The following is a 24,313-nucleotide window of genomic DNA, read 5'->3' on the forward strand; positions in this document are numbered from 1 at the left end:
GTTTACACTTCTGGGAGAGACTCAAAAATGTACACAAACTTTTTTTTAATTATATTTGAAAAAAATAGCTTATTTTGTAGTCCAGACTGGCCTTGAACTTGCGCAGTACCCACTTGCACCATCACAGTTGTATATGGAGGAGTTTAAGAAGGAGGGGTTTTGAAGTTCCATGACCTGCTTTGAGAAGTTGGGAAGTGTTGGTGGTGAGGTGGACTCAGGAAGACTCTCCTTCTGATTGGCTGCAGAATGGGTAGGCGGGACTTATGAAAATTTTAAGGCTCCAATTGGCTCTGCCCCGTGCAAGCGGTGTCTTTTATTCTCTGGGGTCAGCGCACAGAGGCCAGGCCAATCTTTGGGACCCACCTCCGCGATGCATCGGCTGCAGGTAGTGCTGGGCCACCTGGCCGGCCGGCCCGAGTCGAGCTTCGCGCTGCAAGCTGCGCCCTGCTCCGCTGGCTTCCCGCAGGCCTCGGCCTCCGACGTGGTGGTGGTGCACGGACGGCGCACCCCCATCGGCCGTGCCAGCCGCGGCGGCTTCAAGGTGAGGTCCCTCAGGTGGCCGAGGGGAGCAGAAGGCGGTCAGCGTGGGCGGGATTCTGCCCACGGGGGTCCGGTGACCGCAAAGTCCCCAGGTGAGAATGCGGGAGCTGAGCTCACCGATGCTGCGCCTCGCCCTGCAGGACACCACCCCCGACGAGCTTCTGTCGGCCGTGTTGACCGCGGTTCTCCAGGACGTGAAGCTAAAGCCTGAGCAGCTGGGAGACATCTCCGTGGGTGAGCTCCCCTGCGGGTCCAGCACAGCACCGGCCCTTCCCCGCCCTCCTTCATTCTGGGTTCCGTCTCCCACCTCACAGACGTGAGTTACTGAAGGGGAGGGCTCTGGACCACACAGGTCTGAAGAGACTGCTCCTGATGGCCAGTCTCAAGCCTAGAACCTTGGGCTCCCCCTCGTGGCACATCTGCCAACTGAGAGGAGCTGGAAAGCAGGAGCGCCCCTTGGTGATGCTCTAAAGCCCAGATATTCTGGAGCCGCCAGGAGGTAGGAAAACGCGGTTCTCTACCTATACGGACATCCTGTCCCGGGTTACAGGTGCAGATGGGTTCACCCCACCCTGCCCTGACTCCTTCTCTTTCCCTGAGCTATAGCGTAGTGTAGGACACGGTTTTGTCCCAAGGTGCCAGCCTGTTCCTCTTCCCTGCAGCAGTGCAGAAGTTGCAAATTCTCACTTGCCTCGCCCGCAGCCCCGCTTCCCTCAGCTTTCAGGCTTTGCACTGTGTCTCTTCTCCTAGTCTCTCCTATTACCAGGCAAGCATGCCCTACCCAAGCCTGTGATTTAGAGAAGCATGCCTTGGCAAGTGATGGCCCTCCAGCACTGTACTACTGGCTGTCAGGCTGTTGAGTAGCTGGCTCCCCATTCCCCAGATTCTGAGCCTCCACAGCCTCACGTGAACCTCTCTCCGGAGGCTGTGATTCTTGGAGAGATCTGGAATGCCTCCTTTCTGGGGCTTGTTTTACTTTTGGCCTCGGGACACCACCTGGCACTGATTGAGGGCTCTTCTGTCCACAGGCAATGTGCTTCAGCCCGGGGCTGGAGTCGTCATGGCACGCATTGCCCAGTTCCTGAGGTAATCTCTCCAGCTCCAGCTGGCTTGTCCACAATGACTGCTGAAGGTCCTGGCACTGGGGAGGTCTGTGTATGGTGGAAGATCAGGTTGAATAAGGATATTGAGTCCACTGGCCTGACCTAACCTCTCATTAACCTTTTCCCTACATAGAGGGGCGTGTCGCTGGGGCCACGGCCAAGGCACCCAGGCCTTGGGGACTGGGTCAGAGCTTCTCTGTGGCTTAACTTTTAAACAAAGCCAACTTACCCGCATACCCTTTAGAGTGTAAATAATCTCGTAACCACACTAAACCCTGTCTGCTTCCATTCTTAGCGGAGGACCTGTGAAGTCCAGGCTCATCCAGTCATTAGCAGGTCGGGGCTGGGGTGGCATCCCACACAGGCACAGGAACCCAGGAGGAGGAGACCTGATATTCTTTCCTTCCCCTACTGGAAGAGGAGTGGTTCATTCGCTTCTATGTGGAGGCTGAGAACGCTTTTCCCTCAGTCCTTCCGAAAACTTGCTAGTGACAGATTAGGAACAGACAGACAAACAACAAACAGACAAACAGAACCCCTGGGAACTGGCAAGGGTTAGACTTAGCCTGAGGTTCGGAGTCTCCCTGTCCCTCTCCAGATTAACTGTACTCTCATCCTCAACTAGCTTCCCCAAATTGACTGTATCGGGGCTCTCTGCCTCTACGCCTCCTCTGTCCATTCTGTCCCCGTGAAGGGTTCCTGTCTGCTCTCCCTGTCCTGGCTAAAACCTGCTCAAATATCCTCTCACCCTTTGTTCTTGCATTCCTCAAATCCTCAGGCTTCAAATGAGTGACCCCTTTGTCATGTGATCTGTCATGTGATGTGGCCTTCCCACACGTCTTCCTCTGTATTCTGGTTGGGCATTGGGTGAGGCACAGTACTGTCAGCTCCTCAACCCCTCTCAGGTGCAACCTCAGGCTTGGAGCCTATTTAGGAGAAACTTGATGCATTTGGTATAAAGTGGTAACCAGAAATTAGGGAACCTAGGAGAAGTTTCACAGCCTAGGGAGCCATCCTCCTGGGGGCCCCTTCGGATCCTGGCTTGGAGCAGCAGTTCAGGGATTCTCCGGTTTACCTGCACACCAAAACCGTCTTAATTCCCCATGTGTTCATCCTCTGGGGTTCTCAGAATGTCAGTTAAGGGTCTGGGAGGCTCCTAGTGCTTAGCCATGTTGGCCAAGGCCTGTATGTCACCTTGGAAGGTAGCTCTGATCATTTTAATGGCTGAACCCAGGGAGCCCCAGAACAAGGAGTTGAAGGATGAACATGGGGAGGGGTGAAACACTCCACAGAGGAGAAAAGTGGATGCATTGGACTAACTCTGTGTTTACTAGAGAGGTCGAGGTGGGGATGATTGGTGGCCCAGTGTTGGAATGCTACTGCCGTGTCTTAGGCTAGCAGCAGGCTCACTTGTCTTCAGAGGGCCACAGACATGACTGATTGTCATTGCAGAGTCTTCATGGCAAAGGAAGGAGGTTGTCTGTGTTGAGAACCATGGGACAGATGAGAATGTCCTTGGGGACTCTGGGTAGTAATTGTGGAGACAGGTCTGTACAGTAGCCGCTCGTGTTCTTATGGAGCTGCTCCAGTGGGGCTTGCCTGTTGTCCTGATCTATCTGCATACTGGTGGGGCTCTCATGGGGCCCAGCATTCTGGTGGGCCCTGCTTTCCATGAGACAGGGTCATGCACAGGGCTGGTCACACATCCAGGGCTGACTGCCATCTCCTCTCTGTTCCAGCGGCATTCCAGAGACTGTACCTTTGTCTACGGTCAACAGACAGTGTTCCTCGGGGCTGCAGGCGGTGGCCAACATTGCTGGTAAGTTGTAACTGCTGGGTGCCCATGAGTGTACCCTGACCTTGGTCCGTGACCCTCAGGACCCTAGGGAGAAAGAGTGGAGACTCACCTACTGTCACACCCCGAGCCTTTCTGGGTGCTCCTGGGTCGTCTATGAGGCTTTGTTGAGTGTAACCCAAGAACAGGGAGGGAGTGGGCTTTGCTGCTCCAGGGTAGACCCACCTCAACCAAGGATGGTTATGAAGTGCTTTTGTTGCAGGTGGCATCAGAAATGGGTCTTATGACATTGGCATGGCCTGTGGGTAAGATTACCTTCCTGCCGGACCTTATTAACCAATGCAACAATCAAACTAATTTCTCTCTCCTCAGTTCTGAGGTGCTGTGATTCCAGGATTCTCCCTGCCCACTAAAACAGCTGAATAGGCTGGGCTTCCAGAAATGTGTGTAGAAGTGGCCCAAGTGCTGGGCTGCTCAGGAATGGTCCAGTCTCAGCACCAGCAGGAAGGGGAATTAGTCTCTAAGGTATCCTGGGAACTGCCAGGGTGGAACATGTAGGCAAGCATGTTGAGAAAGCACTGCAGTTGAGAGTGCCCACAGGGCACTCGCTCATGTGTTCTCTTTGCCTGTAGAGGAAGGAATATCAGTTTTGTTTCTCTAAACCCAGAGACATACAGAGCAGAGCATTGTGGGTCATGGAGCAGAGCATTGTGGGTCATGCCTGTCCATCCCAGCTAGTGAGACGAGAAGTTCTTAGGTTGGGAGCCATCGTAAAGTTGGGAACAGCATATATATATGGTATGTGAGTACACCGTAGCTGTCTTCAGAGACACCAGAAGAGGGCATTCGATCTTATTGCAGATGGTTGTGAACCACCATGTGGTTGCTAGGAATTGAACTCAGGACCTCTGGAAGAGCAGTCAGTGTTCTTAACTTCTGAGCCGTCTCTCCAGCCCCCCAGGGACAGCTTTTATTGGACAACTTTTCTCCTCAGCCATTCTTTTGCCACCAGTCTGGCACTCGGGTACATCTGCATTCTGAGGGACAGACTGCTGGGTATCTGTTCACCGTCACCACCTAGACTGCACTCCAGGGTGCTAGGACCTAGTCTTGAGGTTGTCCAAAGCTGGAAAGACAGTTAAGGGGAGGCCTTGGGAGGCTTCAGAGCTAGCAGTCAGTTCTAGAGAATAGCTTTTGCTAGGAAGCATTGCAGCCCTAAGGTCAGGTCCTGGCTGCCTGCACCATGTTGCCCTGACCTGCAGGCTGTTAGGAAGACAACCCGAGTCCACAGATGAGGACTGTAGTGGCCAAGGGTCACAGCCAGCCTGGCTGTTGCTGTTCATTGCGTTTGTCACAGTGAGGGCAGCAGATATACCTGAAGGGGAATGGCTGGGGGTCCATAAGTTCCTCAAGGGATTCTAGACCCAGTCAGCTTGAGGACCCTCGTGCTGGAAACAGAGCAGACAGGTCTATCGGATGCCCACATCACGACCTGACCGTCCCTTAGCTGAGGGTGATCTCTGGGGCCAGACTGCCTAGTTCTGGTCTAGGTTGGACAACCGAGGATATTCCCTACCACTCAGACCTCACTGTCCTCATCTTTATAAAGGGACACCTACTTCAGCTCTGTGAAGGTTACGAGAGGATCAGCTATCTCCATGGGGTCTGTGCCCTGTGGTGACACTGTGTGAAGGCATCTTATGGTGTAAAAGATGTCAAGCTAGTACTAGAGGTAGAAACAACTCTTGACTAAGGTCATCTGCTGTTGTCTTGACTCTTTACCCACACCCACTCACCCTTTCCGAGCCCTGGACGCTGACTTCCTGTCCATCCTCCTTGTCTGTTCCAGCCAGGTCTCTCTTTGATTGACATTAGCTTTGTGCTTGTTTTAAAGGAATTTCTCCTTTCCCGCTTTGACTTTGATATTCCTGAGAGCTTGGCCAAGCTCTGGGCATTTGTCCTGTGCTGAGGGCTGGGTACCAGAAGGCAGTGCCTGGGAACTGCCAGTTCCCTGCATCAGCACTAGGAGTGTGTCTGGTAAAGTGCTGGGTCCTAAGCTTGAGGGAGAGAAGGCTCGACTGCCTTGTAACCTCCACCTGCCTCATGGGCCTTCTCAGGCTTCCTAGAGAGCTTACCTCACTCTCACTATCCAAAGATCCAAGGCTGGATCTTTATTCCCTAGCACTTGCCACACAGCTGGCTGTTCCTGGGGCTTTCTACTAGAGCCTAGAGCTCACTTCTCCTCCTCTTCCTCTTCCTCCTCCTCAGGGTGGAGTCCATGTCCCTGTCTGAGAGAGGGAACCCTGGGAATATTTCTTCCCGCCTGCTGGAGAATGAGAAAGCCAGAGACTGCCTGATTCCTATGGGGTAAGTGTTCACAGGAAGCTGTGTATGTGCCCAGTCAGGGTTCTGCCTGTCCTCGACCAGACACCAGGAAATTTCTTATCTGGCTGGCAGTGCTTAGCTTCCTCTTCTTCCTCTGGCTGTCATATGCTCGGTAGGAACTGGATATGAGATTGATGCTGCCCTTGATTTCACTTTCCTGAGGCCTTCCATCCCTGCACACACACACACACACACACACACACACACACACACACACACACACACACATATTCACACCTCTCTGACTCCACAAATTTCCAAATGTAGCTCATTCTACATGACTGTGTCTCAGGGAAGGCAGCGGGAGCAGCCCCTAAAGCCTTGGGAGGCCTCAACATTTGTGGCCATGGGGGGCTTGGTTTCTTGTCCTTGCAGGGGAGGACTCAGGCCTGTGAGATACCTTGTGGGAAGTCTGTTCCATCTCCAGTGCTTTAATTCTGCAGCCTTGTCTGTGAGCTCTCCAAATTGTATTCAAGGGCAAGGGATTCTGGGAGGCTCAGTATATGAGAACTCTAGCCTGACCTGGCTTTCTCCACGTCCTGTATGTTTTTACGAGTAGCCTGGAAGCCACAGGAGAAACTGGGGCCATATGGTGTTCCCAGCATCCTCCTGCCCTGTCTTATGGGCAGAGATGACACACCTGGGGGACAATTCCTTCTGAAGGCCCCCATGTTCAGGCTGCTCTTCCCTCCTTGAGGTTCCTTCTGAAGGCCCCCATGTTCAGGCTGCTCTTCCCTCCTTGAGGTGTGAGTCTTTGAGCATCTGTGGACATGGGCGCTCAGTATTTATGATGAGCCGGGAGTCCCTGGGGCATGGGCTGGAAGCTCTGTCTCTGACATGGACACCCCCCGCCCAGGTGCAAGCATAGTCCTTCAGCGTGGCCCTGGCCCTCAGGCCAGCAGACCCACAGCCTCTGCTTTTCTGTGTATGCACTAGGATAACCTCGGAGAATGTGGCTGAGCGGTTTGGCATTTCACGGCAGAAGCAGGATGCCTTTGCGCTGGCCTCCCAGCAGAAGTGAGTGCAGGGTTGGGGGTTGGGGGACGGGCTGAGGGTGGGTCTGGAGATGGCCTGAGCTGAGGCTCTCACTGTGACCCTAAGGTGTTGACTAGCCTTGTGGCTCTAGCTGGGAGGTAGGAAGGTTCAGCAGCAGCAGTGTGGAGTGAGTCTTCCCAGTCTGCTTTAACTGGTCACTGAGATCCATCTCTCTAGGGAGTGAGTGGCCTCTCTCTAGCTGGGCCTCAGCTCCTCCTGTACTCTGCTTCTTGGGACACAAGAAGGAGGACCCAGTTCTGACCGGACATGGAGGTCACTGGTGATCCTTAGGCCTGGAGTGTGGGGTCATTGGTGCTAAGACCTAATCCTCCTATCATGAGAGGAAGACCTGGGTTTGGAATGGGGGCCTGAGGCCACCATTCAAGAAAACCAGAGCCTCGAGCCTGCGAGGAACAGAAGGGCAGGATGGCCACTCAGGTCGTGGATTGAGAACAAAGGGAGTGATAAAATGTAAGCCAGGTGGCTTCACCTTTTAGAGTTGGCCAGCTGTGTGTGTACGCTGGCAGCCGCGTGCTCCTGCCCAGGGGAGTGGCTCTGCCTACTTGTTTTGCTCATCCGACACGCTTTGTGTATCAACAGTGTGTGAACCAGAAAATACGTCCAGGCGGTGCACTTCGCTTTTAAATTTAAGATGGGGGAGCAGGTCAAACATGAGCCCTGAAGGATCAAACATACCCAAAGGTCCTGCCTCATTGTGGAAGAGACCATGGAGCAGGCTTAGCAGCCAGGGAGTAAGGGGCGGGGAGTCAGTAGCACCTCTGGACTCCCTGCTCTTGACTGGGATGAGCAGCTCCAAAGTGTGAAAATCAGGAGCTGATGAGTCCAGGAGAGCTTTGCGCACGCCTTTCCCTCCCTGAGAAAGGTAGTGTCTGAGGAATCTTAGCAGTCACTGAGAGCTCCAACAGAGTCAGAACAGTCCCTGGTGGCACAGCCTTCCTGAGTTAGCAAAGACCAGAGGCAGGCAGAAGACTACAAATGGGCCTGACTCTCGCTGTCCATGGTGCTGGCAGGGCAGCCAGCGCCCAGAGCAGAGGATGCTTCCATGCTGAGATTGTGCCTGTGACAACCACTGTCCTCGATGGTAAAGGTGACAAGAGAACCATCACCGTGTCTCAGGATGAGGGTGTCCGCCCCAGCACCATGCAGGGCCTGGCCAAGCTGAAGCCTGCCTTCAAGGATGGAGGCTCTACCACGGCTGGTGAGCGTGGGTCAGGAATAGGGCTGATTGCAGAGGCCTGTCCCACTCTGAGACCTGGAGCTGACCAGGCCCCCTGGGAAGGTGATGGTCGGGGGTCTGGCTCTCCTCAGCTCAGCCTGATGCCTCCTTGTCCCACCCTTCTTCCCCTAGGAAACTCCAGTCAGGTGAGTGATGGAGCAGCTGCCGTCCTGCTGGCCCGGAGGTCCAAGGCTGAAGAATTGGGCCTCCCCATCCTTGGGGTCCTGAGGTCCTATGCAGTGGTCGGGGTTCCTCCTGACATCATGGGCATCGGACCTGCCTATGCCATCCCTGAGGCCTTGCAGAAAGCAGGTGAGGTAGCTCCTTCTCGCTCTGGCCTTGGGTCCTTCATAACTTGTTTTTGGGACTGGGGAGTGCCAGGTTTGACCTGTGGGTACTGAAGATGGAGCAGGCTAGCACCCTACACCCATGGCCTGCTTGACCCTATAGCTAGCTGGGACTCACTCTCTTGTCCCTAAAAGATAAACATCAGACTCCTGGGACCTATGCTTGGGATAGGGTCCTGTGGAAAGTCCTGCCCAGTGTTTATTGTCAATATTGGTCTATATCTCTCCAACAGGGCTGACTGTGAATGACATAGACATCTTTGAGATCAATGAGGCCTTTGCCAGTCAGGTGAGCCTGGGTGATATGGTAGGATTGATTGGGCCAGCAGTTCAGAGCAGATGGGGACTTTGGCTCCTGCTCTGGCTCTTTCCAGGCCCTCTACTGTGTGGAGAAGCTAGGAATTCCTGCAGAGAAGGTGAACCCCCTGGGGGGTGCAATAGCCCTGGGCCACCCCCTGGGCTGCACGGGAGCAAGGCAGGTTGTTACACTGCTCAATGAGCTGAAACGCCGTGGCAGACGGTAAGGCTGCTCCCTGTGGGCTGTTGTGGGTGATATTTGAGCTGGGGTGTGTGATAGCTGGGGCTTGGGGAGGTGAGCACACACTCAGGTGTTCTGAACTGGGAATGGAGGGGTGACACCTGTCTTCCAGAAGCCTTGCTTCAAAAGCAGCATAACCAGGTGTCTGCCACCTGAGTGTGTGTCTGTCTGGGACTCAGTTCCCACAGGTCTGTTCTGCCGGCTTTGACTCTGCCCATGAGCCCTTGTTGCTGCAGCTCTGCCTGGTGGGAGCATGGGTTGGGGTCTGGCTGTGTGAGCCAACACTGGTTCTTTTCCTCAGGGCTTATGGCGTGGTGTCCATGTGCATTGGGACTGGGATGGGAGCTGCTGCCGTCTTTGAATACCCTGGGAACTGAGGCCTGGCTGCAGACTCTACCCAGAGAGTCCTCCAGTGGTGTCTGGAGAGGGACGCTACAGAAGCCATCTGTGTGAGACACTCAGCAGAGGAGGGGTGTGTCACAGCACTTTAATTTAGAAAATATAATTGCAATATGTGTACCAGTGAGCACAGGGCCATCTAATCTGGTCCTCTCAGCTGAACCAAAGACAGCTTACATCACGCTCGACCACGGGACAATATATATTTCTGTGGACAGTGGCCTCATGAGTGGCGGGTATGATGGGCACAGTAAACGTGTGTTATCTGATCTTGGTTGCCGTCATTTCATCCAGGGTCCCGCTCTTGCTTTGTTGGAATCCGTGGACCGTCTTTGTAGTGACTGTCATGGTTAATCTGCCTATGCTTGTCAGCCCTGAGACCTGTCACAAAGGGCCTGGCTCACACCACACCCTGGAAGGAGATCCCTCATCCCGGGAGGGCCTCCAGTACCGTAGCCTGTGTCCCTGTTCAGTAGCCCTGGCCCTCAACCCTGAGCCAGACTGATGTCCTCGGCTGGGGCTGGGCCTGAGGACCACAGAGCCTCAAAACTCGTGGAGTTTCACGTATCTCTCGTCATAAGAGCCTTGGCCCCGCAGCCTCAGGAGACAGGGCTTCTCGCTCAGCATACCCTCCACCACCAGTGTGGACTCGTACAGGAGGCTGCTCCTGAGGGAGGGGTGGGTGAGCTTGGGCGGTCCCAGCTGGTCCTCAGGCCCCGTGGGTGGTGCCCCAAGGCAGGAGGCAGCTCTTACCTTGGGTTGAAGAACACCTGAATCTGGGTGGAGGTTGGGGGTGCATTGGTGGCTCGGGCCTCCAGCAGTCCGCTGCCTGGGAAGACCCCGAATGCACGGTCCTCCCTGGCTGGTTCCTCCTGTCCTACACCATGAGGAAAGGATCAGACAAGCCTCTCAGGTGAACCTCTGGCACTGCCAGCAACCCAGGGCAGGTCAACCAGGAACTGGAGGCCAGGTGGACTCCAGAAGTGTCAGGTGCCACCAGCCCTAGAGAGTCAGACTACCTGGACAGGACTCAATGACCCCTTCTCAGGGTCTTGCTCAGTCCCATCAAGGAAGAGCAGTGTATGGGAGGGCCCGGCGTACCCATCAGCACCGTCCAGTAGCTCAGGCAGCTGCTGAGGTTCATCAGGTAGACCTCCCGAGCGTGCTGCTGGTTCACAAAACAGGTCCCGAAATCCACCCAGCTGGTGGAGAGCTGCAGGGCTGGCAGGGTCACAAAGGCTCGCAGGGGCACCTCCTGGGAGCCCAAGCCATTGACTCAGTGAAGGGTGAGGCCACAGAGCCCAAAGAGGTGGTGTTCTGAACTGGGGTCCTGAGACACGGGACCCCACCTCCCCCGAGTATGGATACTTCTGAACAGAGCTGGGGCAGCAGGGGGTTGGCACTGCCACCAAAGCCAGAGGGTCAGGTGGAATCCTGCATGGCTGGAAGGACACCCTCAGCGTCTCTGCCAGCCTCCTTCCCATGGAGCTGTGTGCTCGGCTCCCAGTCTCAATAGGTTAGTCAGCCATCTGACCTCCTTCCTTGTCTCCTTCCCCCTAGGGGGTCCAAGGCACACCCCTCAACTCATTGGACCCTGAGCCAAGTGGCCAGAGGCCCCTCAGGAGACCACGAGTCACTCGGGTACTGCCATGGGCGATTTCTCTTTGGCCCTGGCTGCTGCCCGGGTTTCTGGCTGCAGGGCTCCACTACTCTGTCAGACTCCTGGTCTTCCTGGCATCTCCTCCTCACCTGCCATCCCCAGCTAGACACTCTGACTCCCTCAGCCCCACACTGACCCGTGTGTGACCTGGTCAGTGCCGCTCAGTCTGACACCCAAAGCCCTACAGGAGCCGAGTAGTGTCCCTCACCTCTTCCTTGGGTGCTCATCATGCCTACCAATGAGGCCACACCTTGGGTCTCTCCATTTCCACTTGGTTAAACAGGAAGCAGGCTTCACCTGTCACCTCTTCTGGGGAGCACACTGGATTTCCCCCTCCCAGTCCCTTACCCTCGGGGCAGGGCGCTATCTTCCTCCCCAGGTGGCAGGGAGTGAGAGAGGCAGGGGCAGCCTAGAACATGCCTGAACGGTTTGGTTGGTGAAGCCCAGGAGCAGATTCTGGGTGAAAACCATCTTTCTCTCCCCATTCTCACTCTCCTGAATTTCCACTCCAGGCAACATCTGGTCTGCTGAGAGCTTCTGGTAGGACAGCAGTTCCAGGGATAGTGAGAAGGACACATCCACCTGCATGCATGTGGAGACAGGGTCACTCTGTTGCTCGAGCAGGTGTCTCTCTCCTACAGCCCCTGCTGGTCCAACCAGGACCTAGCTGTTCAGCCCTTAGCTTACAGAGCCTGTGGCGCCCAGAGTGGCTCAACTGCCCAGCTCACAGCTCAGCAGCGCCCCCTCGTGGAGCATTTGTCCCCATTGCCTGCACACACGGGCTGTGTGCCCAGTACCTGGTCAGCAGAGGTCAGCCTTCCTTATCCCCAGGCGGCTACCAGAGGGGACAGAGTAAGGAAACTGCCTTTTTCACTGAGCACGCCCTGGGCTGAGGTTGCGTGTATGTGCCAATGAAAAACTGTTTTTACTCCGAGGACATGAGGGCCCGTTAGGGTCTGAAATAGGCCATCCAAGGCAGCTTTTCACAGTGCCTCTGGCTGCTGTGGGGAGCTGGGCTGTGAAAACAGGACCTGGGCTGCAAATAGTACAGAGGAGACCTAAATAAAGTGGGCCTTGGGCTCCTGGCCATGAAGACAGCTCCGTGGTAGTGTATCAGAGTCAGCCGAGGCATTTGCTACATGACTTTCACATGGCAACGAGGCAGGCCTGGGAGCATGTGCCTGTTGCAAGTATTCTGAGGGCTGGTGTTCCCAGGCTTGGTGACCATTGTCTAGGGCCAGGAGGAGGTGCAGAGGCAGCACCGACAGGTCAGAGGTCACCCTTGGGGCTTAGTGGGTCATCGAGAGTTCAGAGCTCTGGCTGGCAGGAGAGGCTGCTATAATAAAATGTCACTGTATTGAGAAGGTGCCACATGATACAGGACATGGTGGCAGTGAATTCAGTTTGACAGGGTATGTTTAGGTCTAGAACTAAAAAAGTTCAGGTCGGGAGCCAGATGCCCATGTACCATCTGCCTGTGACCACAGAAGGGGGTGTGAGGCTACTATGGGATGTTACTTTTCTTGAGTATCTGGAGAGTCTCCTGGAAAGCTCTAGTGTAAGGACCTCCCTTCCCCTTAGCTCTCTTAGTGGGGAGCCCAGGCAGAGTGGTCAAGAGAGCTCTCTGCCATCTCGTGCAGCTCTGGCTCCCTGACCCCCGAAAGCAAGGCCTGGGAAGTCCCGCCAGACAACACATGCAGGCCCCCACTGCACACAGTGAAAGGCATGTCTGCAAGGGCATGGCCACTCAGTGATCCTGGAGACGGTGGACGAAATGAGCCAAGATATGCAGAGTAAGGCAGGCACTGGGGCAACTCCAAAACGCATCAACAGAAGGGGTGAGGGGCTGCGAGGAATGGAGGAAGAGGGCTTTGGAGGGGGGAGGTGGGGGTGGGAGAGGGAGGGTCTGCAACCAGAAGGAGGCAGAAGCTCATAGTCACTGTTAAGGCCCTGGCATCCCTAGGACAACACCACTTTTAAAACTCCAGTCTCGTACGTACCCTGTGCTCTGAGGGATTTACTTACGCTCATGGCAGTCCAGCTGTGGGTGGCCTCAAGCCATGGCGGATGGCTTTGAGCCAAAGGGCACATGAGAAGGGAGGGGACACAGTGTGAAGCAGAGGTGCTTGGTAGTGTGCACTGGCCTCTACCAGGCCGTCAGTGCTGGGGACATGGGGACACACTGGGGAGTCTGAATGTGTTTATGGGACTCGTGTGGCTATTTGGAGTCCTCCCATCTGTGTATAACCTGTGCAGAGGGACTTTGTAAGTTGAAAGAGACGTATCGGAGGGCATGCACCTGTGACTGTCCATTTGTACCTCGTGCCCAGATGTGAGCAGGATGTGCCTGTGTGTTGCCTGTAGGGGTGGGGAGGAGGGAGACGCTCCACCCCTGCACTGACCAGCATGTTCTCCTGTGGGCGGATCATCAGCTGCTGGCCTGTGGAGGCTGTCTCCTCGTCATACTGATGAGGGGCTCTGTTGTCCCAGATGGCCCCACCTTGAGAAACAGAGAAGGGCCTGGAGACCCTGGCCCGGAAGTGGTACAGGATTTCCGTGGTGTTGATCAGTTTCAGATGGCGGATGGTAAGCCAGTCACTCAGCACCTGGAGGCAACAGAGGTGCGGGGCCGGGGGTGTGTGTGTGGCCGGCATGGCATATCACATGACATCTCTCTTCCTACACCTGAGGCCCATGACTCTGGGAAAGGGACTCGGGACTTGAAAGGCCTGTACCCTGGAAGGACCCACAGGTACATGGGAGGTCCCTGTCCTTTGATTGGTTCAGGCTGACAGCATACTTACCCCATTGCAGGGATTTTGGGGAATGAGGTCACTGGCCTGGCACCAGAATTCCAAGTAGCCACTGCTGTCCAGCTCGGCATGCAGCCTGCCCAGTGACAGACACTGCTCAGGCCACCAGGATCTGGGCCCAACAGCGTCCCCTTCCTGGGCCTGTTGTCTCTGCCTCCCTCCTGTTCCTGTCCTTTGGCTCTGAGAACCGCACCAGGGAAATAAGTTTCTTCTGTCACAGAGGACAGGGGCAGGGGAGGGAGATCCAGTGGCCTTACTGTGCATGTCTCACGTGGGCATTCAGATCCAGTCTCAGGGGACCCACGGCAAAGTCCTGAAGGCGTCGCATTCGACCTGGAATCTGTCTGTCTGTCTGCGGAGGACAGTCCATCAGAGATCACTGCTGGTCCCTGGGCTGAGTGGGCAATGGGGCTCCCAGGGGAAAGGGGGTGGCCATGGTCCCCTCGGCCCAGGTGGGAAGGCTCACCTCCTTGTCCAAGCTCATGAAGCCCAGGGCATAGCCGGGATACCCCACCTTGTGCATAACACCCGGGGCGAGCACCGTGGGCGTGAAGGAGATGTAGATGGTTCTGTAGTCTCCAGCTGGGATGACCTGGCGGGAATACAGTAGCCTCATATTGCTGGCAGGCCAGGGCAGCTCCACGAGAGGGCTCCTAGCCCCACATACTCACCACCTGCTTGGGGCTGATGTGGTATATATGGCCGGAGGGCACCGCCTCATGCCCCTGCAGGATGACAGAGATGATCTGCTCTTCGGCCCTGGTGCCACCACTGCGGCTGCCCTGTTGCCAACAAGACCCTGTGGCTCACGTGGGCCCAGGGGACCTGGGCCACACCTCACCATGCCCTGTACTCTCGCTTACCAGTGAGGGGAGAGTGTAGCTAGACACTGACACATTGGAGGGACATGGGGACACTGCTAAGCTGGCCTCCGAGGTCTCGGGGTACACGATCTCATTCCCATCTTGATCCCGCAGTGGGAAGGGTGGCCCATAAAACACGAGCAGCTCCAGCAGCCGGTCCTCCTTTTCTTCTGGGATATAGGTCTCCCAATCTAGGCGGATGTCTGGGGCGGCCATGGAGGAGAAAGGAGAGTGGGTGGGCTCCTTCTGACCTCAACCTCCCTGTTCTCCCACGCTCATGGTGGAGAGGAGGGGTCCTCGCTATTTTTATGGTGCCGCCGCTGATTTAGAAAGAAGTTCATGGGGGATGGGAAGATGGCTCAGTTGATCAAGTGCTTGCTGTGTGTGCTGGCTAGGTGTTGTCAACCTGTCCCAGACTAGAGTTGCTTGGGAAGATGGGACCTCAGTTGAGAAGTTGCCTCCATCAGTCTGGCCTGTGGGCATGTCTATGGAACATTTTCTTAATTAATGTTTGAGGTGGGAGGTCCCAGCCCATTACGGGCAAGGCCATCTCTGGGCAGGTGGTTCTGGGTTGTGTAAGACTGCAAGCTGAGTTAGCTAAGGGGAGCAAGCTGGCAGGCAGCACTCCCCCATAGTCCCTACTTCAGTTCCTGCCTTCCCTTGATGATGGACTGTAAGCCAAATAAACCCTTCCTTCCCTAAGTTGATCTCCTTTTCATGGTGTTTTGTCACAGCAACAGGAAGCAGACTAGGACCCTGTGTACATGTGAGGAGTTTGAGCTACAAAGTCAGGTGTGGGTCCTGGCACTGGGGACCGCCTCACGATACACCCAAAGCCCTTGACCTTGTCTCTCCTGTCCATCACCTGGTGTCTGCTTCCTAGCAGGGTCACCAGGGACCATCATATCCTGAGTCTGGAGGACTAGGTCAGTGTGGAGAGAGCTTGAGTGAAGAGGAAACCACAAGGGAGAATGGAAGCCAGAGAGAGTCCCCAGAGGACAGCAAGGCTCGTGACACAGGTCTGTGGTCCCAGCTACTTGGGAAGAAGAGGCAGGAGGATCCCAAGCTCAAGTCTGTCCTAAGTGAGTTCAGGGGCAGCACTGGCAACTTAGTGAGACCGTGTCACTAAATGGAGAGAGAGGGAGAATGTTGGGGAGACTGTCATGGGCCTAACACTGGTCTAGCATGGGTGACACCCTCAGCTGACTTCTTACCACACAATCAACCACAAAACCCCACAGACAAGGTCCTTTTGGGATTTTCAAAAGCTTAGTGTCCTGTTGTTTACCAAAACCACACATAACAGGAGAGGACAGACTCCTGAAAATTGACCTCTGCCCTCCACACTCCTCTGTCACACATGACCCTCTTAATTTTAAAACTTAAAAACAAGTAAACAGTCTTTTTCCCTTCAGGTCCCAGGCGCTACGGGAGCTACCAGTTATGGTGCAGACATGGCCAAGTCCAAGAACACACCACATACAACCAGTCCCACAAACGACACAGAAATGGCATCAAGAAACCCTGGTCACAAAGATATGGATCTCTTAAGGGAGTTGACCCCAAGTTCCTGAGGAACATATGCTGTGCCAAGAAGCACAACAAGAAAGGCCTGAAGAAGATGCAGGCCAACAATGCAAAGGCAGTGAGTGAGTGCACTCGAAGAGGCCATCAAGGCCCTTGTGAAGCCTCAGGCCATCAGGTTCAAGATGCCAAAGTGCCCCAGCCGCAAACTCAGCCCCCTGGCTTTCATCGCTCACACCAAGCTTGGGAAGCTACATGGCCAAGGATCATAGGCTCTGCCAGCCAAAGCCCAAGGTTCGAACCAAGACAGAGGCCGCAGCTCCAGCTAAGGCCCAGGCTTCAGCTCCAGCCCAGACTCCCAAAGGTGCCCAGGCCCCTGTGAAGGCCCCATAGAAAAGGCTCCTGCCAACGTGAAGACAGATGAATTGCTGTGACACACCTACCCACACACTATTTGCAGAAGACTAGTGTCCTATGCTGTTTTTACAAATAAACTTAGGCAAGATCTGTTAAAAAACAACAACAAACAAATAAACAAAAATATCACATCAAGGTGTTATCGAGTTGGTGACACTAAGAGATACCCCAGGAAGCAGTGTTCATACTAGGCAAGGGAGGTCCTGAGAGTGACAGCCTTAAGGGGCCAACGGGGAACAGCCTAGGTGGGGACGAGAGAAGATGCTCACAAGTGCACCTAATAAAGCAGCTGAAAATACAACACGTGACTGTGGTGAGCTCCGGATTTCAAGACACAGTGACCGTGAAGACAGAGACACAGCTCCAGAAACATGCGGATGCCCCAAGTGAGGGGCAGATCCTAGAGCCCTGCTCCTCGCCTCTGGCTGTGCCTTCCACAGAATGGTCCAGGTTGTTTACACCTCTGGCTTCTGAGGAAACTCCTCAGAACTCTTCCTTAAATCATCAAATGCCCCCCTTCACCTCTCTGGCTTTACCCAGATGCAACGCAAGTTCCTTCACAATGAAGTCCAGAGGCTCTTCAGAGGCCCCCAGCACCTGGTCACGCTACCCTCAAAATGGAACCCCCCGGGTATGAGACCCTTTGTCTTCTTCTCTCAGAATCCCCAGCCCCTTATGTAGCAGCTGATGTGTGCATAGCTCAGATACTGTTGGCTGAAGGAATGAGAAGAGGGGCCCTTGGAAGTGTCTGTCCCTGGGGACAGTGTGACCCTGGTGATGGACTTAAGCAGGGATGAGTCCCATTCTCTAGGAGGGGGTCACCTCTCTTTCAACCCTGGCCTGGCATAGGTGTCACCTTTCTATTCAGGTTTGTCTCAAGAGCCACAGGCCACTTGGACCCTTGGGTCCTATTCATGGCTGTCAGCTCTCTCAAGGCATATTCTCCCCCTGTCAGACACACCCGCCTCGGCCATCATGTGGGCAGACTCACCACAGTGACTGGAGTTATATAGACGGAGAATTCTGGTGACTGTGTCTCCTCCAGAGATCTGGGTCCCAAACCTGGAGGCAAAGAGCAGCCTTAGCTAGCATACTCCTTACAGACTCTGTCACCTTGGGAGGTGGGGATGCTGGGTGGGACTCAGGCCAGAGAGGCATCAGCTATCTGTCCTTGTCCCAGTGACACCAAGACCCAGGGCTGCAGAGAGTCAGATGAAAGGGGTCACGTCACCCCTCTGCTCTGCCATTCTGCCCTGCTGGGGTCATCAGATAAATCCTAGTTTATCTGTGTCAGCCCTGGGGTCTGGTGCTGCCTTGGCTCGCTCCCTGCCTACCCACCTGTCCCAAAGCTCAGAGACACACAGATGTCAGCCCTGCCCCCTGAGGCTACTCTTCTCCAAGATGGGCAGCTGGAAAACCAGGAGCTGGCATAGGCAGCCCAGATTGGCACCCAGAGGGTTCTGGGGTGTGTGTGTGTGTGTGTTCATCAGGGATCAGAGACCAGGGCTGAGGTTGGGCACCTGGTGATAGGCTGCTTCTGGAATGGGGCCACACTGTAGCATGTATTCCTCAGGGAGCTGATAGGACAGCCCACCACGGCCATGTACACCGGGATGACAGTTACTGGCAGGTTTCCCACCTGCAAACACACAGCTTGTGGTGAGCAAGAGCCACTCCATTTCTGTCAGGCAAAGCTTCTACTTGCCCAACTAGCCCAGGGTCCCCAGGACTCAGTTCCTGCTGACTAGCCTCCCTCACTGTCCAGTTCCCAGGCTAGGCACCCCTAGCCTGGGCTACTTCACCACTAGTTCCTGACTCCCCTTCCTTTCCCTCACATCCCTGCTACCTCTACTAATCTACTAGCCTCTGGGCCTCTGCCCTCTTATAGTCTCTTTGTTCAAATTACTGCATCTTTTAGTTTGTTAAAGACTGTTTCTGTGTGACTAGACTAGCTAGCAAATGATGAATTGCAGAGACCTGGGTCAGAGTGAGGGGGCTGGGTAGATGTTCCTGCCTCCTTACTCCGTACTGTCCTTCCTAGCCTGCCCTGTACACACCCAGAAGGCGCTGTTACACAAGGGGGACTCTCCCATCTGAAGCATCTCAGCCTTGACCGCAGAAGCGGTGGCAGATGTGAGCGGGCAGCACCTGGCAGCAGCTGCGCCTGGAGAGGCCGAGGCCCACAGCTGGCCGAGAGGAGACTGGGAACGGTGTGCGCACACCCATATCCTCACCATGCAGAGGAGCTCATCCCAGTACTCGCCCCACATGTTGGCACAGGCTGTGATGTCAATACTCAGCTGCTGGTAGGCTCCCAGCATGCCCTGGGAGATGTGGGGAAAGAAAGCAGCTCCCTTCCTGTGAGATAACATGCTCTCCACAAAGTCTGGGGAGGACAGAGGATGGAGGGTCAGAGCCCTGGACTGCGAGAGAGTAAATCCTCAGGGGTTAGCAAAACTTGGCCTTGGTAGAGAGCCACTGTATAACCACTTCTCAGGCAGGCGGCCGGCTCAGGCTGGCCCTGCTTGCCCATGCTCTTGTATCTCCACTGAAGTCAAGCTGCCGCCGGCCCAAACCAAAATCATGTCCTATACACGACCCAGGCCCTGGCAGGGGAAAACTTTGCCATCTTTGGGGATTTTGCTGAGGGATACACTGAGAGGGAGTCTCTGGTCCCCCCTTCCCTCCTAGGGAGGCGCTGGCCCACATCCTCAGAAGGCCATGTCAAACCTGACTCTGCCCATGGCTTGGGCCTGACACTTGTCATGCTGGTGCCTCTTACCCAGCCTTTCCTTCTTGGCCAGGTGCTCCTGGATGCGTGCGGTCTTTAGCAGGGCAGGAGGTACATCAGGGCTTCACACAGAGAGAGAACAGTGTCAAAGTGGTCAGTCCCTCCCACACCCTGAGCCATAGCCTGTGGCAGCCTTCCAAGCCACATGATGGCCCAGTGAGGATACCCCACAGTATGCACCCTGGGAAATGCCCCAGGGAGAGATTGAGGCTCACACACTGGTCTTTTTGTCCAGGCTGTCCTGGGGGCTCCTGAAGTACTCAAATGTGAGGCTGAAAGGGGTCTGTATCGGGGAGCAGTTTGTCAGGATGATTTGGCGAATCACAGGAGTCCTCAGTGGCACCTTCGAGCCGAAGTGCAAGCGCAGCTCCTCCGGGGCACTGCTGGCAGAGGTGCTGTACCGTGCCATGAGCACCATGTTACCCTCCACCTTTGTTCCCGTTCAGAGAGCCACACCCGGTAGGGTGGGGGAGTAGTACTGAAACCCAACTTCATTCCCGAGTCCCTCCTCACGAAGCACTAGACCCAAGGTCCAAGCTTCTCGCCAATCCACGGTGCCAGAGGCACACTCAAACTGCACAAATCTCCCCAATGAAGTGAGAAAGGAATGCTTCCAAGTTGCTTGGCCCCATGTGGGAAAACCTGCAGAGGGTCCCTCTCATCTCCTGCCTCAGAGTGTGCATAGACACACCAAACAGGGTGGGGCAGAAGGGTTTCTGTAGAGAGAGTGAGGCCTGTGACAACTTGGGAGCCTTCACTATGCTATGGGAGTTCGCTCAGGAAGAGTCGGGGCTGGTACCATTGTGCAGTGCTGGCCTTCCATGTGGCTGCCCCTACCCTGGACTCACCTTCCATCAGATTCCACTACAGAGATGGAGATGGTCACCTGCAGTCCCAGGGGCTTCCCAGAGATGCCCAGGGCCAGTGGCTTCTCCATGCCAGACACGTGACAGGGGAGAATCAAGTCAGTCAGCTGTTCCTGCAGGAGGTTGATCCACAGGTCTGCTTCAGGGCTGAGGCCTCACAAGATGAGCCATGAGTAACTCAACATGAAGGCCTTGCCTTCTCCCTAAGAGTGGGCCTTCAGAGCCTTCAGTGAGCCATCCTGCCAGTCCAGACAAGCCCCTTAGAGGCTGACACATATATCATGGATATATATGTGTATCTGCCCTATATAATTGTATATAGCCACAGGAAGGTAGAATGGTTAATCTTTGTTGTCAACTTGAAGGGGTTCAAAATTACCATGGAAACATGTTTTAGCATGCCTGTGAAGGAGACAGGGTTAACCAAGGTGGGAAGATCCATCTGAAATGTGGGCATACCGTACCATGGGAGAAAGTCCTAGAATAACCTTAAAGACCTGAGCTGAACACCAGCATTCATCTCTGTCTGCTTCCTGTTTGCAGATGTCATGTGACTAGGCTCCCCACTGTGATGCCCTGTATCCTCAAACAATGAACAACGGAAATAGCCTTCTCCTTCCTTAAGCTGCTTTTGTAACAACGGGCGGGAGAAGTAACTAAAGCAGGAGGGTCCACAGAGTGGCTCCCAGAGGAGAGCAAAGAGCAGTCCGTGCTCTTTGATGGGCAGCAGGAAGGTGTTCCATGCTAGGCCTGGGCCTATGTGTCTGGCATGCTGGTACCCAGGCTCAGCTGTGTAAGAAAGCCCATTGGCCTCACGTCTGCCATTGAGGAGCAAGGAGTTGGACCTTTAAGTCTCTGAAAGTTGGCTTCTGACCCCCACATGCAGTGGTATGTGTGCACACACTCTTGCATGCACACCCACAACAAACAAAGAAACAAAATGATAAAAAGAAAAAGAAAGAGAAAAGAAACCCTTCATTTTGAAGGAGTTGAGGATGCGTCTCTTCCCAGAAGATACGAAAAGAGATGGCCAACAACACCCAAGCACTGAACATGTCCCATTGTGATGGCATCCCTCTGGGACACTCCAGGGACAATCCGAGCCTCTCCTATATAGATGCTAGCCACCTGTTGGCCTCCCCTGTAGCACCCAGAACAGTGCCTCCCTTGAACAACGGCTTTACCCTGGGGAAAGCTGGACAACTGGGCTATCTGAGGTCACAGAGAGTTGCCTAGAGAAAGGCAGAGGAAGTGACAATGTGGTCAGTTGGGGCACATCTGAGCCTCCACTGGGCTCTCTACCCTTGTAGCCTCAGACAGTGGGTCCAGAGTGAAAGGAAGTACATTAAATGACCTGCCCACTCCTGAGGAGCAGGAGCAGGGTGTGCGATAGGCCTCCCAGGAAGCACAGGTACCAACAGTTAGGGTACCTTTCAGACACTAGAAACTCCTAGGCTGCCTTACTCACCTCTGTGTGGGCTGTCAACTCCAAGTTGAGCTGGAGCTCTTCACTGGGACCCAGTAGGCCACGTTTGGGAGAGACTGTCATTTTGCACAAGTCTGCTTGGGCCCCCAGGAGCTGGAAGACACAGGACAGGCTTATTGTCTTGTGAGGCTACCAGATAGAGTAGGGTCTACACAGACTGCTAACCCAGCAAGCTGGACAGGGCTGAGCACTTCAAGAAGGAGGAGGAGGAGGAGGAGGAGGAGGAGGAGGAGGAGGAGGAGGACAACAACAACAACCGTCACACAGAGCCTTCTCTCCTCCCAAGCCTGGGTAGACTCATTGTACACCATGGATTTTCCTGGACAAACTGAGCAGCCCACTGTGTTGGACAGCAGAAGGCAAGCTACCTTTGAGGTTTCTCTCATGGTGCTCAGAGTAAGTTCCAGTGTCAACCACAGGGACATTGCTATGAGCAGGCTCCTAACAGCTGTGTGGACCAGCTGGAGGTCCCAGCTATGTTCACCAGGGAACTAGAATTTCTTAAAGATGGGACCATGAAAGGTCAGGCGAGAGGAACTGCTCGTTAACGACCCACACTTTGCTGTGGACGGTGAACAGAGCAACCGGCTTTGGGAGGGAAGGAGGCTGAACATTTATTCTGGAGGGTGGCCATTCAAGGGGCGGGGCCACACACATCTCAGCTGCTGCTCCTCCCAGCTCAGTCACCTTGCCCCAGTGGAACCGGGTAGGCAGGAGTGTGCCGTTGACAAGCATGGTCCTTGACTTGGTGGGCACACCCAGGTAGAGGTTGCTGAACTCAATGTGGCTGCTCTGCAGGTACACGTGAGGCTGCTGCACCTCAGCATACACTGGAAGGTAGCTGAAACACCAGAAAGCATACAGCATGTGGATCAGAAAGGGGAAAAACAAAACTCTCCCAATTTATAAAACGGCATGAGGCTGCCTTTGCAGAAAGCCCTGGGGAATCTATTAATATAACAGAAAGCAAAAGAAACAAAGAAAAGCCAAACCAAACCACCACAACCAACAACAAAACAGGGTTTGCGTGCACATTTCACAATCCCAGAGGCAGAGACAGGTGGATCACTGTGAGTTCACAGGCAGCCAGTATATGAGGAGTTTCAGGCCAACTGGGGCTGCACAGTGAGACCCTGGCTACAGAAAACCAATCGCAAAAACAAACAAACAAACAAACAAACAAACAAAACTTCTAAAACCAAGTTTGTCATAGCTGCAGCAAAAATATAAAATTGTCAGTCAAAACATAACCATATTCTTACACTTTAAAATGAGCACATAGAAACAAAATGTTTAAATTTTAAATCGCTCAAAGTTGAAACATGAGAAATTTTAGGATACTCTGGGCTTATTTCAGAATGGCTACTCACTTCTTCCTGTTCCTAATCAAAGGAAAAAATTCTTCTGTCATTATCACAAGAGTCTAGGCACTCCTGTCCTAGTTAGCTTTAAGTGTCAATTAGGTATGGCCTAGTCACCTGGGAAGGGAGTCGCAGTTGAGGGACTGTCCAGATCAGGTTGGCCCTGTGGGTGTTGTCTAGGGGGGATTGTCTGAACTGTAACTGAAGCAGGAGGGCTCTGCCCACTGTGGGCGGCACCATTCCCTAAGCAGGTGGTCCTGAGCTATATATAAAGTTTGCTGAGCATAAGCCTGAGGGAGCCAGTCAAGTTCCTCCATGATTCCTGCTGCTCCTTTCTGCCAGACTTCCCTCAGCAATGTACTATGACCTGGAAGTGTAAGCAAAATGAATCCTTTCTCTAAGCTGCTTCTGGTCAGAGTGTTTTTTCACAACAGAATGTGAACTCCAAGAGCTCCCAAAAGTCTTGGGTCTTAATTCCAATCAATATTCAGCCTTCAGAATTTGTTGAAGCTCTTGAGTATTCCTTCCATGACTGGCTCCAACTGCTTCTGCTTCAGGGAAACTGACCTGTTTTCTATATTTGACTGTTTTCCTGGGATTTGGGTGGTACTCTGTGCCACATTCTCCGATCACTGATGGACATAAAGAGGTTTGCTTTTGTTTGCTCTTCCCCCCCCCCTTGTCGTGAGGCAGGAGCTTGATGGGCAAGTGTTCTGTGTGTCGTGGCTGGAGGCATTTTGTAGTATGATTAACATTTGTGATGAGCTGATTCGGTAAGCAAAGGCAATTATCCTAGAGTGTGGGAAGCTATCCTTATCACATCATTGCCATTAACAAGTCTGTGCGCATGCGCTGGAAGGTTTTCCCGCCTTGATTAATCTGACAGTTGGAACACGTCATGTGGCCTGAGGCAACAGGAGCCCATCAGAGACTGCCACGTCCCAGGCAAGCTTAGCTCTCTATATAAGGGAAGGGTTTTAGGCCCTTGGGGTCCCTCCTCGTTTGTGAAGCTTATGCTCTCCCTCTCAAGATGCATTAAAGCTTATACTGCAGAAGGATCCTGAGTGTGCCGCGTCTTTCCTGCTGGCGGGAGATTGCGCGGAACACTAGAGGGTCCAGATGGTTCTGTCACTAAGCTGAGAGGCCTTAAAAC

The 24,313-nt window shown here is 54.2% G+C and overlaps 2 protein-coding genes across 3 annotated transcripts in view; one reads left to right on the forward strand and one right to left on the reverse strand.

Moving 5' to 3' along the window:
* The first annotated feature begins 355 nt into the window (after positions 1–355).
* LOC114621177 (3-ketoacyl-CoA thiolase B, peroxisomal-like) lies at positions 356–9,648 on the forward strand. Its single transcript, XM_028767415.1, has 12 exons — positions 356–541; positions 681–774; positions 1,569–1,626; positions 3,383–3,462; positions 3,701–3,743; positions 5,707–5,805; positions 6,760–6,840; positions 7,890–8,077; positions 8,228–8,407; positions 8,676–8,731; positions 8,817–8,962; positions 9,282–9,648. Exons 1-12 carry the CDS (start codon positions 371–373, stop codon positions 9,355–9,357), a joined length of 1,272 nt encoding a protein of 423 aa, XP_028623248.1. The 5' UTR covers positions 356–370; the 3' UTR covers positions 9,358–9,648.
* A 274-nt stretch (positions 9,649–9,922) lies between these two features.
* Dlec1 (DLEC1 cilia and flagella associated protein) overlaps positions 9,923–24,313 on the reverse strand; it is a 51,180-nt gene continuing 36,789 nt past the window's right edge. The window contains exons 20-37 of one of the 2 annotated variants that reach the window (XM_028767381.1): positions 22,487–22,640; positions 21,782–21,892; positions 20,296–20,426; positions 19,663–19,842; positions 19,439–19,509; positions 18,891–19,042; positions 18,177–18,295; positions 17,648–17,718; positions 14,699–14,918; positions 14,524–14,623; positions 14,319–14,444; positions 14,110–14,204; positions 13,844–13,928; positions 13,442–13,645; positions 11,460–11,621; positions 10,481–10,634; positions 10,133–10,256; positions 9,923–10,046 (exon numbers count right to left, since the gene is read on the reverse strand). In XM_028767381.1, coding sequence (XP_028623214.1) covers positions 9,923–10,046; positions 10,133–10,256; positions 10,481–10,634; positions 11,460–11,621; positions 13,442–13,645; positions 13,844–13,928; positions 14,110–14,204; positions 14,319–14,444; positions 14,524–14,623; positions 14,699–14,918; positions 17,648–17,718; positions 18,177–18,295; positions 18,891–19,042; positions 19,439–19,509; positions 19,663–19,842; positions 20,296–20,426; positions 21,782–21,892; positions 22,487–22,640 — 2,383 coding nt within the window. Of the gene's footprint in view, positions 10,047–10,132; positions 10,257–10,480; positions 10,635–11,459; positions 11,622–13,226; positions 13,646–13,843; positions 13,929–14,109; positions 14,205–14,318; positions 14,445–14,523; positions 14,635–14,698; positions 14,919–17,647; positions 17,719–18,176; positions 18,296–18,890; positions 19,043–19,438; positions 19,510–19,662; positions 19,843–20,295; positions 20,427–21,781; positions 21,893–22,486; positions 22,641–24,313 lie in introns of those variants that run through there. The other variant, XM_028767382.1, reaches the window with a different exon arrangement.

The sequence above is a fragment of the Grammomys surdaster genome, unplaced genomic scaffold (genome assembly GCF_004785775.1).
Source record: "Grammomys surdaster isolate TR1022 unplaced genomic scaffold, NIH_TR_1.0 172, whole genome shotgun sequence".
NCBI lineage: Eukaryota > Metazoa > Chordata > Mammalia > Rodentia > Muridae > Grammomys > Grammomys surdaster.

Excerpts from the sequence above, each read along its gene's own strand:
- LOC114621177 (XM_028767415.1), top strand. The coding sequence starts at position 371 with ATGCATCGGCTGCAGGTAGTGCTGGGCCACCTGGCCGGCCGGCCCGAG. Across the intron at positions 8,078-8,227 it reads TGGAGGCTCTACCACGGCTG|GAAACTCCAGTCAGGTGAGT; the intron begins GTGAGCGTGGGT and ends TTCTTCCCCTAG. Across the intron at positions 8,963-9,281 it reads CTGAAACGCCGTGGCAGACG|GGCTTATGGCGTGGTGTCCA; the intron begins GTAAGGCTGCTC and ends TCTTTTCCTCAG.